This window comes from Diprion similis, chromosome 10 (genome assembly GCF_021155765.1).
Source record: "Diprion similis isolate iyDipSimi1 chromosome 10, iyDipSimi1.1, whole genome shotgun sequence".
Taxonomy (NCBI): domain Eukaryota; kingdom Metazoa; phylum Arthropoda; class Insecta; order Hymenoptera; family Diprionidae; genus Diprion; species Diprion similis.
In genome coordinates this window covers 14,481,657-14,500,920 of record NC_060114.1, presented here as the reverse complement: position 1 = coordinate 14,500,920, position 19,264 = coordinate 14,481,657, and the positions used below count along the sequence as shown (strand labels likewise).

Genomic DNA, 19,264 nt, shown 5'->3' with positions numbered 1-19,264 from the left:
TTGTACACCAGCGTCTGTGCCCATTACGGACGGGGTTCTTGTTAGATCAGGGGTGGCCAATTGGGGCACTTTTTCCTGTCAGCGACCCATTACCAGTGTTGCCAGATGTGGCTACTTAGCGCCAATGGGCTATCTTCCTTACCAAACGTCGATAATATTTTATTTATCGGCCATGGGCTACAGGTAGCCAACTCGGATATATATTTTTTTGTCATGCATATAAGAATTGACCTGTTTATTGTTTATTTCGAAAAAATATGATACGATAACAAGAATTTCTTTCAAATTTTTTTGTATGTATGTCAATTGATGTTAGTACGAATTTTAAAGATGTAACAATCATTGTATGCGTATAGGAATAAGACTGAAATTTTTTTTTCTATCTGCTGATTGTAACTTTTAATTCAATAACGCTCAATAATTGTATTTAAGTTAACATTGGTAATCAACTTTTGAATTTAAATAAAAATTCCGGCCTTAACTACCTGCGCGCCACGACGGGGCTATTTCGGGGCTACACGACTGCTGCGGCTAGGCTACCTCGAGTAAAAAGGTTCTGGCAACCCTGCCCATTGCAAGGGAACAAAGCCGAAGGCCGAAAAGCACCTGAGCGATCGGCCCGGTCCCAAAGAACAATAGAATCCCCGAATTCGTGACTCAGGCAGGCTCAAACAAAAGAATACCATATTCTTGACCCAAGTAAGAAGCTTAACGGGACCCTGTAATTTGCTGCACCAGGGGGAGGGAACGAGAACAGTTAGGGAAAAGCTATTCATCCCTGGCTTAGACTCTCCCACTCATGCGTAGTAGCTGATAGAAGGAGACGACACTTTCCTTCCATGCTATTTTACTCTCCAAAACCCCCACGCCCCCGCCCTTGACGCTGCATGATTCCAGTATTATTATATTTTTCACGGTCTCTGCTGCGCGCGCATGCTAACGAAAGACAAAAGAAGAAAGAACGCGGTGTGAAGAGTAGAAGCGAGATAGCCACTGAGGGAACGGCGGAACGTTATCTGATGTTTCAGTTCCGCCGTTCCATGGTCAGCGAAGAATGTCAGCTGTTTCAGGTTCAATATGGATACGGAATAACAGTCCGACCAAGCGAGCGTACGTGTTTGGAGAGTAATTCTTCCAAGGTCGTATAATCCAACGAAAGTTATATCTAAAAGGCAGTCGTCTGATTTATGCAAAATCTAGCGCGTAACGTTGATGTGTTGACACAGGGATTTAAATACGGTATATCTGGCCTCATGAACCTCGCAAATCAAACCGCTGATCCTCAGAGTGGTGTTTTCTTTGTTAATTTCAATCAAGATTGCACGTAAGTAAACAACTCGCAAACGCCAATGACCAACCCATTACGTACTATTTTATACCATATTCGTCACAGTCCCACGTCATCGTATCCACCTTCTTTAAGAATTACGAAATGCCTTCGAAAATCATTAGCATCTATATTTCGCCTACTCTGAACCACAAACAGCGCGTAAACAGAGCGCATACGCGCGTATATACATATATTTCTATTGTGTATATTTTCTTTATCATTTTCATTTTCACTAGCAATATTATTATTAGATCACAACAGGCACGCTGAGGAAAAAGGGGGATTATTCGTCACGACTTCTGTCATATTTTTATCTCTTTATTTTTGTTTTGTAATTCGCGAGACGAAAATAAGCGTTCTATACGTCATTAAGAATTATCTTACTGATTTGCAATGTGCAGTCATCGTTTAACAGTGCTTAAAACCGTAATTCGTGAAAGACGCGATGATGCAACAGTTTAGTGCAAAAACACGAAATATGCTTAGTGGTAGTACGCACATACACAAAGCTCGAGGCTATCTGTTTATCCTTTCTAATTTTTTCATTTTATCTCTATTTTTTCTTCCATTTAATTAATAATGCTTGCTTTCATTGCTGCGAATGTAAATTTCTTTCCCATGAATAACTAACTTGCATTTTTCTCACTTATCATAAAAATAATTTAAGAAATGCAGTGCCTGTTCATTTGCTATTGCTGAAGCTGCAGCCACAAATCTTGCGAAATACCATCGACCAATGGCATGACAGACTCTGAATACTAATGATCCTTTGTGTACTTTACCTCAGAGCTTTGAACATATGTCGAATACAGTGATGAACTTCTTGCACTGTTTAGTTATTCGTTACTTGTAATTATTGTGACAGTTGAGAAAATTCTTCAACCTCATTACATATCAAATTAAACACTTGATAAACACATTTTATTCTATATTAGTTTTTCTAGTTATGACCTTGTTATGGTCGTCAATTTTGATAAAACAACTGATACTAAATTCAAAATAAAAGAAAAGAAAGAAACATTCTAGCCTTTATTTTTATATCGTCAAATTCAAACAACGTGCCCATCTTGAGTAAGAATTATATCTACTTATTATTAGTACATACTTTGATATAAATGAAAATAAAAAGTTGTTCATATATTCTTTTCAAGTTGTGTACAAGTAAATTGAATTGTTTTATTAATTTATTAGATCCCTAGCGGTTGGCACGAAGTCAGGGCACAAAATCTTTTCTCTCAACTCTGTTGACCACTTGGAAAAAATTTATGAAAATGGTAAGTAACACCTTTATTTCTCGATCCAAATTTGTTAAATTGCCTAAATTTCATGATTGGTAATTCCATACAGATTCTGAGGACATATGCATTGTCGAGCGGCTGTTCAGCAGCAGTCTTGTCGCAGTGGTCAGCCTCTCCTCCCCCCGTAAGCTGAAAGTATGCCATTTTCGTAAAGGGACAGAAATCTGCAACTACAGTTATTCCAATACCATTCTGGCTGTGAAATTGAATAGAGCGGTTAGTAAATCTTACCCAAAGCAACAGAATTTATCCGTAGTATCGAAAAACGGCTTTTCGACGCATGTGCGATGAAAAATATTTTTTACAGATATTTTCTATTGTCTTGTTAATTTTCACGTGCCTCTAAAAAATGATCTGAATTCCTGTTTTCAATACAGAGACTGGTCGTATGCCTCGAGGAATCACTCTACATTCACAATATCAGAGATATGAAGGTGCTTCACACAATCCGTGACACACCTCCGAACCTCGCGGGCCTCTGTACGCTCTCCATAAACGGCGACAGTTGTTACCTCGCCTATCCTGGCTCAAATACAATAGGGGAAGTACAGATATTCGATGCCATCAACCTTGTGAGTGGAACTTTGGAATTTTATTCACGTATGCCTACTTCTCGTATTGCGCAATATCTGCAATTGTACTAAATCACTTTTCCAGCAAGCCAAGACGATGATACCAGCACATGACAGCCCTTTGGCAGCTCTTGCCTTTACTCCGACAGGAAATAAAGTAGCGACGGCTTCGGAAAAGGGAACTGTTATCAGAGTTTTCCAGGTAAGCAATTCACAGCTTTCATTTTACAGTAATTTTTTACTCCTACTTGCTGTCTTATTTATCTTATTTGTTAATTTTTAAGGTGCACGACGGTGCTAAATTATTTGAATTTCGACGAGGTGTTAAGAGATGCGTATCTATCAGCAGCCTTGCATTTAGTATGGACTCTCTATTTCTCTGCTGTTCGAGTAACACTGAAACTGTGCACGTTTTTAAACTTGAAGAACCAAAAGAAGCGTAAGTATTAAGTTGCCTCTTTACATTAACATTGTCGTTTTACTATTTCTACATCATGGTATTCGCTTAACGACCTGTGCGAAGATTCGTCGATTTAACGTCTGAACATCACCATTTCCTTCAAACCAATTAATCCCCCTGTTTTCCACTGAATTTTATCACTCGGATGTATAATCATTATAACTGCAATTTTCACCTGTTGGAAATCTAGACCAGCCTCTGAGGAAGTTCAAGGTTGGATGGGCTATTTTACAAAAGCAGTATCGGCGTCAGCAAATTATTTGCCGTCTCAGGTAACTGATGTCTTCAATCAAGGGCGCGCGTTTGCCAGCGTGCATCTACCTTTCCATGGATTGAGGAATGTTTGTGCCATCACTACGTAAGTCCTAATGTTAATGACTCTTATGGAACTTATCTTGTTCCTACAATATTAAATGTATTCATTAGATTCTCCCTACGTCTTCTATCTACGTACAGTGTTTCGGAATGATGTAACATCTGAAAATTGTTATATATTTGTTATATAGAATAATAAGAAAAAAATATTCGCACTTTTACAAATAGGATACAGAAAGTGCTGAGGTTATTGGTGGCCAGTGCAGATGGATATCTCTATGTTTACAATCTTGATATGGCAGAAGGGGGAGATTGCACTTTACTGAAACAGCACAGGTAAGTTGTACTTGTATTAATTTAACATTGTTTTTCTGTTACCTTGTATCCAGAATTTTTATTCGTTAGATTTCATTTGTCCAAGTAAAAATTCATAGCATAAAGTTAAAATCTGAAAAACTGTAAATTGGATGAAAAAGCGTGAAAATAAGGGATGGCAAGCAAAAAATGAGTCGTTTGTACAAATACAATATTCAATTTTACATGTATGAAAAATTTCTTTCCATTTTGTGCAGGTTGGATGGCAAGCAGGATGAAGTAGACGGTCCAACCGTATCGACCACAGCACCTGCAACTGGAGAAACGCCTGCGGCAGCTCAAACAGTACAAAACACAGGTATTTTTTCTAATATTTAATCTAAATTTCATGCTTCACAGCTCGAGTTGCATGATATAGCGTTAAGTCTTACTTCCTCAAATTATTTTACATTCAAAAGTTAATTGTACTGCCAACAGTAAAAACTGGCATATAGTAAAATGCTTGAATCACGTAAAGTTCTATGATTGATTAGCTTTGTACAAGATATCATGTGTCATCAATTTTAACTCTATTGCATTTCTGAAAAGCAGGTCAACGTAAGACCTCAGAATTCAATAACAAACGTGTCTAAAACTAATTGTCGTACCGAAAAAGTGGTTTTCCTTTCGATCAGATATGATACAATTGCAGCACAGCCTACTCTATTGACAATTGATTGAAACGCTGAAAATTGAAGGAACCAAATACGCTATCAGCCACTTTATGTTATTTGCTGTACGTTCAGCGTAATAATGAAAATGTTTGATTTGCAATCAGTCAAGAATTTGACGTGAGACGAGCGTAGACAGATTAGGTAAATCAAGCCTCTTCTGTTGTTCTTTTGCCATACAATATATACGAAATATACACAACTTGGAGAAGTAACGTGTTTCTTTCTTTTTTTTTTTTTTTTTCTTTACAATTCTTTTATGCATGACTGTTTTATGGTTCAAAATATTTTCTAACTTATCGTTTGATGTTGATCATTATTGTTTACTTCTTTATTTAGTGAGATTTATGAGTTGAATTTTTTACTTTTCGTTTTCTAATACCGAATAGAATTAATATTCATCATACACAGATACTTGACTCAACACAATATCCTGAAGTTGAATAAAATTGCGATTTTATCCGTCAGAGTTTGAAAGGTACGTTTTCTGTTGAATTTATTAGGCCGTCGATAACGTTGCCGAGTATAAATACCTGCATCAAACAGGTATTAAAAACAGGAGCCCTTTGTTAGTAACGGATTCGGACCTCTTATCACTGTTACAAAACTGTGATGATATTTGCACCACATAATTTTAAGGTCAAGTGTGTCGGATGGAGAGAGAAGAAGCAATATCCTATCCCACTTATTCTCCAATTAGTTAGAAATCCAGTCGAGTAGTTTGACGCTTCTTTATCAGCTTTTTCTCGCTATTTTAGTTTTATGAATCATTGGCTATTTTAAGTGCACCAGTGGTTGTCCTCACAGAGGTATGACGATACGAAGAAAAGTATTCGTTGGTATTATACCCAGTGATCTGATAATCACTTGACCAAAGTAAAAAAAAATAGCAATATCGCAACAATTTATTTGACGCATCGCCGACAGGAAATGCTTGTCAATTTAGTTGAGATATTTTAATTTTTCTTTATAATTTAAGCTGTAAAATGTACGAAGCCTCAAGCCTTTTTGCTTACTAATTTATCATCCATCAATTTTAGACCTAGAAAAGTTGATTTCTTAAATGAGCAATTCCAGTATTTTATCACTTATATTTTACAGAAGAGAAAAACGAAGAGAATCATTAAAATTTGAATAAATTTCTTCCGTTTATGGATAATCAGCTATGATTTAGTTGATAGTTGATGTTCTATTTAGTGACAAAAAACGCATAAAACTAGGAAATAAGTTTTTCGATATGCACAGCTTGGGAACGTTTTATATTTTCTTCAGTGAATTGCTCATAATAGTAAGATTAGGTAATCGAATCTAATAGTTGTGTATGTCTGCAGTATCCTAATGGTGACTATTTTTTCATTCTGTCCACTGATGATCATTAGTTCTTGGAATACTTGAGCACCTGAACAAAAATCAATCTAATATAGGTGAAGATATTTTGAACCGTACATTGGCGTAGCCGAGCATGTTGTTATTATTTGACTGGTATAAAGATATACGTACAGCGAACATAGAATAGTACAGAATTAGAATTTGGAAATTGGTAAATTTGAGACATTTTTATATACACATATTTATTGTTAGTATGGATTTAGTTGCTTCCTCCAAAGGTGATCAAAAATCTACTAATCGACAACCTTCTGTATTGCGAATAAACTTGTAGCGATTGAGACATTGTTAAATTCTACAGCCTTCTAGCCCCCTTACGAGACGGACGATCTCTTGGGGGATAGAGAACCTCAGTTGATGTATATATACATATATATTTTTTTTCTTTTTATTATCTACGGAAGGCTGCATAAATAGCTACGCGGGTGCATTGCGCGGCCGCTCGCCAGACGCCATGTCAGGTACTGGTATGTCCTCTTTCTCCCCCACTTCTCACTCTCTTAATACATTATAATATGGTTATCAATATTATCATTCATACCACCTCGTGTCCTCTCTCTTCGTCTCACTGTACATTCATACTTCAATATGCTTACCTCGGCCAAGTGCTCGTCGACCCCATAGCTGTGTCACATATTTGAATATCGCCCGACGAATACTAAACTAAGAAAGTTCAAATTTCACTCTTAGCCAAATTCTCAAGAATATTTTTCCGAGTAATAAACAACAGTAACACTAAATAACGGTGTATTAAGAATTACACCTGTATTAGAGAAATATAGCAATCAGTTTCAATTTGATGTAAATAACAAAAAAAATATAAATATCCTCAATTCTTAGGCCTTCGTTAAATGATAAGCTGCTTGTAATTTTTTTGTTAAATGTTATCGATTTTTAACAGTATATTGTACATATAATACCGCTCAATGCAGTGCTTTTAATCAGAAATGAGAGAATACAGTAAAAGGAAATGAAACCTGCAGAAAGTAACAAACTCTGAATAAATAACTGGCCTAGAGGAATATTGAGATTTTTTGTGTCCCTGTATGCCTTTCTTTGATGGACGATGCAGTGGACTAATCATAAATTCTATCAAGTATCTTAGTATTGTTATTTTTATTATTTTTATTATTATTATTATTATTATCCTTATTTGTCCCCCCGCCCTATAAATTTTTCAATTTCTCCTGCACTTTTCTTTTCTTTCAATTTCTAACGCGTAATCGAAATCGAATGAAAAATGCACTACACTGTCGGTTTGAAAGCTTGGAAGAATTTTTCGAGATTGTTGTTGCTTCTGATCAAATTATTATTATTATTATTATTGTCACCTCCATATATTTTTATTTTTTTTTTTACATGGAATTACGTAATTATATTCATTGCTATTCTTACAAAATGTGGACCAGCAAATACTTCACAACATTTCTCCAGCCAATTCAAATGAATCAATCCCGGATCGAGATATGACACACTTGCATATAATACAACAAGTAACAACATTTTACACTAGTTAACAAAACATCATATACTTTCATACAACAAGAATAAGAAACAAACAACTTTAAAAAAGGCAGTAACACCTATAGATGTCTTGTCATTCATTAGAGACACTCTATCAGGTTTAAAAAGTAAAACATACAGATTTTTGTGTAAGTAAATATTAATTTACAGCTAATTTATGTTCAGTCTAAAGGTATTTATATTTTATCTGATCGTTATATATTGTATCATTACCCGAGGATTTTTTGTGTTACCTTGTTTTCTTTATGTCAAAAGACAAGATTCTTATTTCATTTCATTTTGATTTACCATTTTCATATATTCTCTCCCTTTGACATTGAAATACATTTATCGCATGATATTAAAATACAATTATCCAAATATTTTTTTCTAGAGATATATCGAAAGCTCGAGGGAAAATTCTCATTCAATTATTAAGAATAATGTCCAAACAACCAAAGTGAATAACGTAATCACAAAACTTTTGCACGATTGCATGATTGGATTTTTAGTTTATTCGTGTACTTACTTGTACGTTCTTCTGCATCGTATCTAATGTATGCGAATGATAAAAGGGAGAGAGACCTTATTTTCATATCGGATCAATTTTTCTATCAATGTGTGCTATTAATTTTTAGAAAAAATTGCATTTCTTGGATCTTCATACACTTTGGTTCATGCAAAGCTATAACAGAAAGTATCTATTTTCATCAGTTGTACTGGATACGTGAACTGTAATAATTGTATTATTGAATTCGGCAAAACCATATTACTCTACACGTTTTTTAAATAGTTCTAATATTGTTGGAACTGTTTTCTTTTTTCTTTTAGTTTTTGTTTTTATTCCGTCCACGCAACACGTTTGTTGTGCGTGGTACTTGAAATGCTTTCTATTTTACCATATCATTATATTACACATATGTACAAAATACCTCCATAATTATTGACAAATTTATTGTGTGTTCAATATTTTTGTCCTTGAAATTATTACTCACATGCACATGGTATTATGATCACACTGTCACGCACAATTTAATCCACAAGTGGCAAATACATGAATCTTAAATCACGAAAAAAGAATAAATAAATTAATAATAACCGTTTGTAGACTCAGAAAAGTTTCACGAGATGGTAGCTGCTACGGAAAGCCCACCCAAAGGCGGGTTTCGTTTGGATGACGACACCGAGTTTCCACCGGTCACACATAGGACTGATTGAAAACTATCTTTGACATATCTTTAAGGAGAATTTGTAACGATAAAATAATTCAACCAGAAGAAAATGGATAAACCTGCGTCGATACATTTAGCTTTTTGAAAGTTTTCCAAATTTTCCTTTGATAAAATTAGTCTTGCTACTCCGTTAACAGGAGGTACATTATTTTTTTCTGATATATTTTTCTAAATCAATAATTACATCTCTGATTATTTTCTATTAGAGAATATGACTTCTTGAGAAGGTCTTAAATATTTAACGAATGAATGGGATATTCTTGACCAACGGATTGCGTTAAACACAAACAATATTTCGCCGTCTCTCAGTTAGGGCTTATAAAGGTATTAGAAAAATATTTTCATGAATTAAAGAAAGGCTAAGTATATCGGCACACATTTACTCTATTTTACATAACAAGGAAAATGAGTAAAAAAAGAAACAATGAAGACAGTGGACCACTTTCTCATAGTTTCAAAGTACAGGCAAACGATAAAAAAGCCTTTTTAAAAATATGTTGAAAACTATAAAAGCAAAAATACAAAAACAAAATTTATCAAAAATATATACAGTAAAAAAGTTTAATTTCAATCATTATCAGTAATATGTAAAGAGAGATAAAGTTCAATAGAAAGTAAAGGTCATAAAAAGAAATATGTGTTTAAGGTGTATCAAAATTACTCGGGGTTCCACATACATAAAATTTTTCTCCCTCTCTATTTTATTATATTTTAGTTTATTTTCAAAAGCAAAAAATAAAACAAAAAAAAAAACAAAAAAAAACAATAATAATAATAAATAATAAAGACGAAAAAATATCACGAGTAAGAAATTGAAAATTGGTGCCAATCGTAGACCTACTTGGGGATATGACGTCGATCATATTTTTTCATTATTAATTTTATTGTACATCATTACGTAGAAACACTGTGTTTACTGTGTAACTGTAATATCCGTATGTCAGAAAATGACGGACCTATGCATCTCGATTTATTGTATCTAGTGGTTAATAGACGAGATCATTTGGTGTGTTATTTGCCAGGCCAGTGTAATAGAAGATCTACGATAATTTGAGACAGTTTTATACTAACTTGAGTCTTGTTTGGTAAATAGTTTTAATTTTATAAAGATAATTAAGAATAAATTAATTCAAAAAATATACAATAAAAAAGAATTTAAAAAAAAAAATCCAATAACGACTGTAAATACAAAAAAAAAAAAAGCTTACGTATTAATATTGTTATGTATAATTTCTTACCAATACACGTATGAGCACGCTAGCAAATTGTAGCTAATTTTTATTTTTACTTGGTAAGATTTCCTCATATAGCTACATGGGATATTATTACGTATCCTTTGGTTTTAATCAGAGAAATCTAGACATATTTAATGTATTAGTTGAGTATTATAGTGATGATAATAATCGTTGATGAACCATTTTTTTTTTTTTCCACTTTTTTTTTCCCCAACCTGGATCACGGTATTTGGATCTACCATATTCAGTGCTGTTGCGAAGATGTGCATATTAATATTATCATTGTTCATATCTACTATAACGAATCACGTGTAATGTAATTATTTTTCACTGCGAATAAAATTTAAATGTTGAGTAAAACAATATTAGAATAAAAATTATCTCAATCGCATCTCGTCAAGATATATGCATCTGAAATACATGTAAGAATACGAACGATGAAGGGTAGTTTTTTTTTCTAATTGTTATCATTATTATGACAAGATAATGAATGTGTTCCCGTGAGAATAAGATTAACCCTTTGTACTCCGGACCATTTTCGCGCGGCGCACCAGCAACTCCAGACATGGTGAGTGAGAGTCACCACTGGAGTGCAAAGGGTTAATAATAAGATCGATAATATTCATAACGACAGGGATAGTTCACCGCCAACGATTCTCTACAGACTTGATTTATTTTTGTTCTTCTTCCACAGGATCATACATCACATAACAATCGACAACACAACAGGGATTGCTAAGAGCTGGAACGAAATATGGGATAATAATTTTTTCTCCGTTATAATCGGACACGAATGCACTTTGTTTTAGTTTTTTTTCATCAATTTTTTATTTTGCCTCCTCTTTTTTAATGCAGCAGTACAAAAGGAACTCGCTTACTAAAAATTTTTTATTTTATTACACTGTAATACGAATTTACTTCAAAAAAATACTGACGGAGGAGAAAAAGAAAAAGAGAGAGAGAAATGGAAAATACAGCAATGATGATAATATACTCTCAGTGTAATCTCAGTTTTAATCAATAATTATAATAATATAATGTAAAAGTTTTAAACATACTAGCATATGTGTATGTATGTGTACAAGATGGAGCATTCATGATCATATACCTATGAAAGTATCAATATACCTTTGCATCGTAAGCTGCCAATTTTCGATAAAGTTTTTTTTATTTCACGTCCATGTTCCTTGATCGAACTATACTCGAGAAGCCGAAGTTATTTTGGACTTTTTTCTATTCACGGAGTAGCAGCTATTTCAATTTCATCTTACATGCAATTCGGATACAAATCAATAAGCTCGGTGATTTTTAAACCTTGAATAAAATAATTTTGTTTAATTTGCCGATAAGCGGTAGTTGCGCTATCAACAAAGTATTAGTACGGAGACGTTTAAGAATTTATTCTTTATTTAAAAAAAAAAAAACAAGATATTTCACTCTGGAAACAAACAAAAAAAAAACTTAGGGATCTCTTCCTCCCAGGGGCAAAAGGGTTCTCGTGTACAGTTCAGCCACATTGCGATGCAAAATCTACTCCAGTTACAATTGAATCATAGTATTTCCTTTTGCATATGATTCATCTTATAACACGAGTAGCAGATGTGGTGGTCGTACATGAAAAAAGGGTCTATCAATAATCATTTACTTCGATTTTAAGTAGTCCGCCTGCTTATTTGTTTAATTGTAAGCCAGTATAAACGGCGAGTCATTTAGTACAAATTCTGAATATAATAGAACTGCAAGACATTTGCCAAAGTTTGACGAATGTGAGTAAGAACTTGAATTGATTCTCGACTTTGTTGTTTTTTTATGTAAATTTTAGAATAATCATGAACATCGTCATGATTCGCACTTTTGTAAAAGATTTCGGACACTCGATACACTTAATGTAAGGTAGCGTGACGTGATATAATTCCTTTTTCCGATATAAACTCGAAAATATGAGGAAGTTTTTATATGTTTAGTTTTCAATGAAAATTCTGATTTTCTTTTAGTGTTTGTTCTTCTTTTTCTTTACCATGTGATACATAAAATCTTTCATAATGTATATTTCAATTACAATAAATCTTAACCTACTGATATACATTATATAAAATTTTATCCACTTCAATTAATTTAGTTTCCTTTTTTTTCTTAAATTTTTTTTAACCATTCCATTCAAATTTTAATTAACTTTATCTTTTACTCAGGCTTTCCACCAACTATGGGAAAAAAGACGTTACCTTGAGCTAAAATATGTGTATGTAATCGATGTGTGCAAATATAGACCCTTTACACATGTACCCAACGAGAGATGACATACGATTAAATGAAGACTTAGCTATATAGATCATCATCACCATCGTCTTGGAACGTTGGGTCTCCCTGCGTCGTGTCCTGCGTACCTCCTGTGCCGCTTTGCGGGAATCTTGGAGAAAAACAAAACCAAGTGAAGTGGTTTGAAGAAAATACTTTCTTCTATGAAACATAAGATAAAGTACCAAAACAAAGGTTTCATGATTCGTCGCAAAATTTGTGATGGATACAAAAGTAAGACTCGAGTTACCTGATTTTCGGTTGGAAAAACTAGGTGTTTAAGAAAATTAATGCGAGGGTAAAATTATTTGGTCAAATCTTTGCCAGAATAAACACTTAAACAGAAACATATGCCATTGGGACCCTGAAAATTGTTTAGGCAAAAATAAAACTCACCTGAAGTTCGTTCCGAATCCTCGAGATTGTTGAAGGGTCTGAGCAAACATTTCGTACTTACGAATGTCATTGTCAGATACTGAACGGCGTGCAAACCTCATGGCTTCTTCAAAGTGAGCCCTGGTGATTTCAGGTACGGGATCATCTTCGTCCATCTGTGATGTAAGACATATTTTCTTACAAGAATGAAATAGATAAGTAGAAGGGGAAACAGACGGCTGTAACAATATCAACAAAATACTAACGTCCATTGACACATTCGGGTTTGCAGCACGCTCTCGTTCGCGACGTATTTCTGACTCGATGCATTGCCTAATTGCCAATTTGCAAGCCCTTTGACAGACCTCAGTAAGATCAGCACCGGAGAAACCGTGCGTTACCTTTGCTATGTAGGTCAGGTCGACATCCTAATACAGAGAAACATGGTTAAGATTTTGCAAGGCGATGGGCCATGTATGGTGACTTCTTATCCTGCGATCAACGCACCTTGGCAACAGGGGACTTGCGTAGATTAGCTTTGAAGATTGCCTCTCGCGACTTTTCATCTGGTAGAGGGATGTAAATCAACTGATCCAGACGGCCAGGTCGTAAAATAGCTGGGTCAATGATGTCAGGCCTATTTGTTGCTCCGATGATGAATACATTTTTCTTGGCACCCATTCCGTCCATTTCAGTAAGGATCTGATTTATCACACGGTCAGCTGCACCTCCAGCGTCACCGACATTTCCGCCACGTGATTTAGCGATCGAATCCAATTCATCGAAGAACAATACACATGGCGCTGCTGATCTGGCCTAGTGTTGCAAGGTACCAAGTATTGAAACAGATTCGAATGTTGGAACACACGCTTTTTCATTTGCTTATACATTAAGTTGAAAATTATTCGCTGGATATTCATAACCAGACGTACCTTGTCGAAAACATCTCGCACGTTTGCTTCAGATTCACCAAACCACATGGTCAACAATTCTGGTCCCTTAACTGAAATGAAGTTAGCCTGGCACTCGTTAGCAATAGCTTTGGCCAAAAGTGTTTTACCACAACCAGGTGGTCCATAGAACAAAACTCCCCTCGATGGCTGCATACCGAACTTCAAGAACTTGTCTGGATGTTCAACTGGATACTGGAATTTGAAGAAAATAGGCACTTTATTGATGAGTAAGTTGACTTTCAGTAAATGAATTATTAGAATGAGATGGCTTGGTGCACGATCATAAGGTGTTTGTAACTTGGAAATTCAATTGATTTTATTACTGACCTGAACCAACTCTTGAAGTTCCAGTTTGACGTTTTGCAGTCCGCCGATATCTTCCCATGTAACTGTAGGCACTTCCACAATCGTTTCACGCAATGCACTGGGACTACTTTTGCTCATAGCGTACTGAAGATTGTCAGAAAAGAAAAGAAAAAATATTGATTACAAGTGAAATTTACTTATTCAAAGGTTGTCGAAGAAAATTATTACTAAGTTTAATTTCGTGTGAATCAAGGCCTAAAGAAAATAATATTTATCATCTACCTTGAAGTTTTCCATCGTAACAGCAAGGGAGGAAAGAACCTCAGCATCAATCTGGTCGTCCTCTAAATCGATCAGATCCATCTTTTCTCGAATCTGTTGAAGCGCAGCCTCAGAGCATAACGAGGCTAGATCAGCACCGACATGACCGTGAGTCTCAGCGGCAATCTGAAAGAAATGAAAGTGTCAACAAATGGAATAAAGTAGAATGTAACTTTTATTTGGTAAAGAATCAAAATTAACAAAACTGACCTCTTCTAGTTCGACATCGTCGGCTAGTTTCATATTTTTGGTATGAATACGCAAAATTTCAAGACGTCCAGTTGCGTCGGGAATACCTATGTCAATTTCCCTGTCGAATCGTCCGAAACGACGAAGAGCTCCGTCAATACTATTTGGCCGATTTGTCGCAGCCATAACTATAACGTGGGAACTTTGTTTCATACCATCCATCAGCGTTAGCAATTGTGAGACGATACGTCTCTCCACCTCTCCATGAGTCTGGTAAATAAAATGTCAATAAATTAGGAATCTAAATTGTAAGATGATCAATTTGGTGGTTACGTGTTGAATCATGAAATTCATATTGTAGTTTATATACAGAATGAATTAATAATGACTACATGTTCCATTATAGGCTAAAATTTAACGCATTCGAGGCACATATTAAAAAATTAAGTCAAATGAAATGTCGTTTGCAATCAAAAATACATTACATCAATTTTTTTCAAGATAGATCAAAAGATTTCATGAATCATTCAAAACTTGAGGAGCAATCTTCGTTTTCCGAGATAATTCCAAGATTTAAAGATACTTAGGGAGCAGTAGACACCCTGTCTTTGAACAATGCCACGTATTTGAATTATCACCTAATTTATAGACTTAGAGGAAAAAGAGTAAAAGTCACTAATTAACTATCCATATTACGTTTGAATATAGCATTTTACTGACCTTTTCACGTTTGGGGGCGATAGCATCCAATTCATCGATAAATATGATGGCTGGTGAGTTCTTTTCAGCCTCTTCAAACGCCTTTCGCAAATTGCTCTCAGACTCACCAGCTAGTTTGCTCATAATCTCAGGACCTGTCGATATTAGAATAAAATATTTAATTTGATGAGTGTGAATTTCAAAATGAATCACTCTCAAAGATGCCTGTCGAATAACGCCGAGGGTTATATCGAAGCGTTTATAAACTAATTTGCAATATGGTTACCATTGATAAGGAAGAAAAAGGCCCCAGTTTCATTTGCAACTGCACGTGCGATGAGGGTTTTTCCAGTTCCTGGTGGCCCATAGAGCAATATTCCGCGCGGTGGCTTCACTCCGATTGCTTTGAAAAGAGATGGGTGCCGCAGTGGCAGCTCTACCATTTCTTTAATTTGTGCCAACTGCTTGCGAACACCACCAATGTCGTCATAGCCAACAGCGTTGAGAGCTTCCTCTTCTTCCTGAAAATTGACAGCAGAAGTAGAATAATTGGAAGCAGTGTGAAATGCACCAATACCAAATATGAACATGTTGGACCAAGTAAAAGTCAAGTGACCCAGGTGTAGAAAGCGCTCTGTGTGGCCATTGATGTTTGCACATTGAATTATACTTTTGCTAGTTAAATTTTTCTGCAATAAAAACATTCTAATCAGATTATAAATCGAGTACACACCTCTCGCTTGATCGGATCTCCCTCGCAATGTATCACTGTATCCGGAGCAACGATACAATACGGACCTGGATCAGTCTCAACAACTTTGAATTCTACAGCTCGCATTCCTCCGCGTACGATGAAGTTGTCGTCTTTATGGATTGGGCGATATGCCTCAAGGAAGTACGGTTTCAAATATACCTCAAATAAATTTCTGATAAGAAGAAATCATTTGTGTTAGTAAAAATTCTAACAGATCGGTGAGTGTATATACACCTTTTCAAATAGCTCACCCAGTAAGACCTTCGACAGTGTCATCCATGGGCAAAACATGGATACGTTTGCCATATTTAACGTCTGGGCAAGCCTGGACAGATACAACGTCGCTGAGTCTGACGCGCAGATTGTTTCTGACGACACGGTTCATATGTATCTTCTCATCTGGACATGTGTCGTCTGATAGTACGATGCACACAGTTTCCTTGCGTCTTTTCCCTTTCAGAAGTACAGTGTCACCGCGGAACAATTGTAGCTCATCCATTTTTTCCTGCGAGAGGCCGACGACTGAATTGTCGTCATTGATCGCCTCCGCCACCAGGAGCCTGTTTGGCCTGTCCTTCTTGCGCAAAATCGCAGTTGCGAGATCATCTCCACTAGAATAATAGTGCCGTAAAAAATTAAGTGAATATTACCAACTTGCTGGAATGGGTTTATTTTTTTCAAATATTGTTTGCAACAGTCGGACGTAATTGGAAATAAGAATAAAAAATGACAATATGTGAAAGCTGTTCACATAATGATACAGTCTTTATTCTGAAGATACTTCAATATTCTGAGATTTCAGTCTACAATCAAATCTTGTTTTATGTAGTTATTATTTAAATTGTGTCCGTCCTTTATAATGAAGGATTTTATTCCTAACAGATTCTGAGTTTTTGAAACTACCTTTAATTTTTCTGCATTGGAAGCATTGTTTTAGAATAATTTTAATGATTAATATAAATTACAGTAATACATATAAATCAGCGTTAAACATTATTCAGCAATACACATTTCCGATCTCAGGGTGGAATTGAAAGTGAATACTTGATGCACGTCATGAAGTCGAAAATAGAATTGATTTTTTTGCGATCAGTGTGTCAGAAACAGAAAAATAGCTGAAGCCATAAAAAACTATTTTAAATAACATACCACAAAATGGTCGAGTTTTAACAGATTTTGAAAAACATATACTGCGTGATCCCTAGTATTTAATTTATTTTAGAACAACCAAGAAGTGGACTCAAAAATGATTACTTTCCAATATAACATGTCATCATTGAGGTGCGCTGGCACAATGGTGACACAGATAAGTGCGAGGTCAGATTTAAAATTTTAGGAACGATAGCGGAAATAAAAAAAATTAAATGCCAGGCTACTTTTTTTTCTTTCAGGGTAGAAATTGATAAAAGGCAAGAATGTAAAGGCAAGTTTTTAGGTATTTTTCTGCTGGATAGCAAAGTATTCCTACGTGAATATACAATTCATTCTTTGATGAAAAATTGGAGGAATATTGAAAAATGTTCAACTCAATGTAATAAAGGATTAAACTTATAGTCGAGAAGTAATTGCAGCAATTGTGAATAAAATAAATATGAGGTGATAACGAGGGTTATTATAACAGTAATATTAACAGGAATGAATATAGTAATATAAACAGGATTGAATATGCAAGCAATTTGACAATGAGAAATATATAGAAATTTCATAACTGTATTGACGACTTTGTAGATAGTCTCTGTCTACTTGAATTTAATTTTTTGTCACGTCAAATTTTTGTTTCATCAAAAAATCCTTTGTCATGTTATGCCTGCTGTGCGGCCATGACCACACGGTCCTTAGGTGTAAATAAGATAAATGGGTATAAAACAGCACGAAAATAAGCCAAGATTTAATCCTTATTGTGAAATAATGAATATATTGACAGAGAGCTTGTCGAATTGTGGGAATAGAAAGTACAAGATATTCGTTAAACTTGAGTCGGCGTCGACATGATGACAACGTAAAATTTGGAAGCGTAGAGGCCGTGAGTTGAGCGTATTGGAAAAAATAGCAACCGATCGGATGATATCGTGTATATATTATCGAAAATACGATCTACTGAATATCGGACTTGACACTATTATATTAATCCATAAGCTTACCTCTTAGGATCACTCATTATATCTTATTTCCCTTTATTAAACTCGGGAAAAATGCGAACGTTACAATCACGATACCCCTTCGCAACTAACACGAGTCACAGACAGCCAGCTAACCGAGCTAACCCAATGAACATCTTCCACTCACATCTGTCATGGCCGCTTATGCGCGTTCGCAAACCTATCTCAAATTGTTCCTATATTTCACTATGCATGATCATACAATTTTCATCAAGTTTGCTAACGCAATCGCAATTTTTGAACTTGTTTTACTCCGGTGAAATCCCGAATTGGCTATCCAGAAACTGTTATTTATAATTCTTTTTAGCATTAGATAATCGATTGTTGCATATTCATAGTAATTCTGTTTATGGGAGGTAGAAGACCGATATAGCCTCATCTTGAGAGATGATATCCACATTTTTACCTACACATCTACCTGTTCACGTGCTTGATAAAAATAATAGATTACAAATAATCATCGAAGCATTTCTGAAACCAGTATCTGTATATTTATTGATGTGAATCTGCATGTCTCATACATATGCGAAATGACTGCAGCCGCATTCGCGGTAATAATTAGCGGTAACCAATCATTCGCTGACTTTCATCAAGTTTCTTGGCGGACAAAAGAGAAAATCGTTGGTCATTGGCTATCACTTGTTTCGTGTCACAGCCACGCAGTTCATTGTCGTTATAACTGATGCTTGCACCTTTCATGTTATACTTAGAGCATATCGTATGAATTGTTATATACATACACGTGCTCTCAGGTTTATGACGGAAAGTATGTTGTTTTATAAACTATCCATCAATTAAATGCTTCGTTCTGAACGTTGGTCGAGAAGCTAAACAAACGAACCCGTTCACGTTATATC

The 19,264-nt window shown here is 35.2% G+C and overlaps 2 protein-coding genes across 5 annotated transcripts; one reads left to right on the top strand and one right to left on the bottom strand.

Moving 5' to 3' along the window:
- The first annotated feature begins 1,052 nt into the window (after positions 1–1,052).
- LOC124411641 (WD repeat domain phosphoinositide-interacting protein 2) lies at positions 1,053–10,798 on the top strand. 4 transcript variants are annotated; one of them, XM_046890882.1, is made up of 11 exons: positions 1,053–1,324; positions 2,522–2,604; positions 2,678–2,844; positions 3,006–3,200; positions 3,286–3,402; positions 3,485–3,639; positions 3,851–4,018; positions 4,204–4,311; positions 4,548–4,648; positions 6,791–6,853; positions 8,998–10,798. In XM_046890882.1, exons 1-11 carry the CDS (start codon positions 1,188–1,190, stop codon positions 9,105–9,107), a joined length of 1,404 nt encoding a protein of 467 aa, XP_046746838.1. In that variant the 5' UTR covers positions 1,053–1,187; the 3' UTR covers positions 9,108–10,798. The 4 variants fall into 4 exon arrangements, with proteins under 4 accessions (XP_046746838.1, XP_046746841.1, XP_046746839.1 ...); XM_046890883.1 differs by having other exon boundaries at positions 1,054–1,324; positions 6,791–6,847; XM_046890885.1 differs by lacking the exons at positions 6,791–6,853; positions 8,998–10,798 and adding an exon at positions 4,965–5,526.
- Positions 10,799–12,498: 1,700 nt separating this feature from the next.
- Positions 12,499–18,551, bottom strand: LOC124411637 (transitional endoplasmic reticulum ATPase TER94). The gene is made up of 13 exons (XM_046890878.1): positions 18,390–18,551; positions 16,500–16,859; positions 16,228–16,420; positions 15,781–16,015; positions 15,516–15,649; positions 14,817–15,065; positions 14,568–14,732; positions 14,307–14,429; positions 13,959–14,171; positions 13,534–13,842; positions 13,293–13,454; positions 13,048–13,202; positions 12,499–12,763 (listed from the first exon to the last, which is right to left on the bottom strand). Exons 1-13 carry the CDS (start codon positions 18,404–18,406, stop codon positions 12,673–12,675), a joined length of 2,406 nt encoding a protein of 801 aa, XP_046746834.1. The 5' UTR covers positions 18,407–18,551; the 3' UTR covers positions 12,499–12,672.
- Between the last annotated feature and the right edge of the window lie 713 nt (positions 18,552–19,264).

Excerpts from the sequence above, each read along its gene's own strand:
- LOC124411641 (XM_046890882.1), top strand. The coding sequence starts at position 1,188 with ATGCAAAATCTAGCGCGTAACGTTGATGTGTTGACACAGGGATTTAAA. Across the intron at positions 2,845-3,005 it reads CTGTGAAATTGAATAGAGCG|AGACTGGTCGTATGCCTCGA; the intron begins GTTAGTAAATCT and ends TTTTCAATACAG. Across the intron at positions 6,854-8,997 it reads AGACGCCATGTCAGGTACTG|ACTCAGAAAAGTTTCACGAG; the intron begins GTATGTCCTCTT and ends AACCGTTTGTAG.
- LOC124411637 (XM_046890878.1), bottom strand. Across the intron at positions 13,455-13,533 it reads GCAAGTCCCCTGTTGCCAAG|GATGTCGACCTGACCTACAT; the intron begins GTGCGTTGATCG and ends TCTCTGTATTAG. Across the intron at positions 13,203-13,292 it reads ACCCGAATGTGTCAATGGAC|ATGGACGAAGATGATCCCGT; the intron begins GTTAGTATTTTG and ends CTTACATCACAG.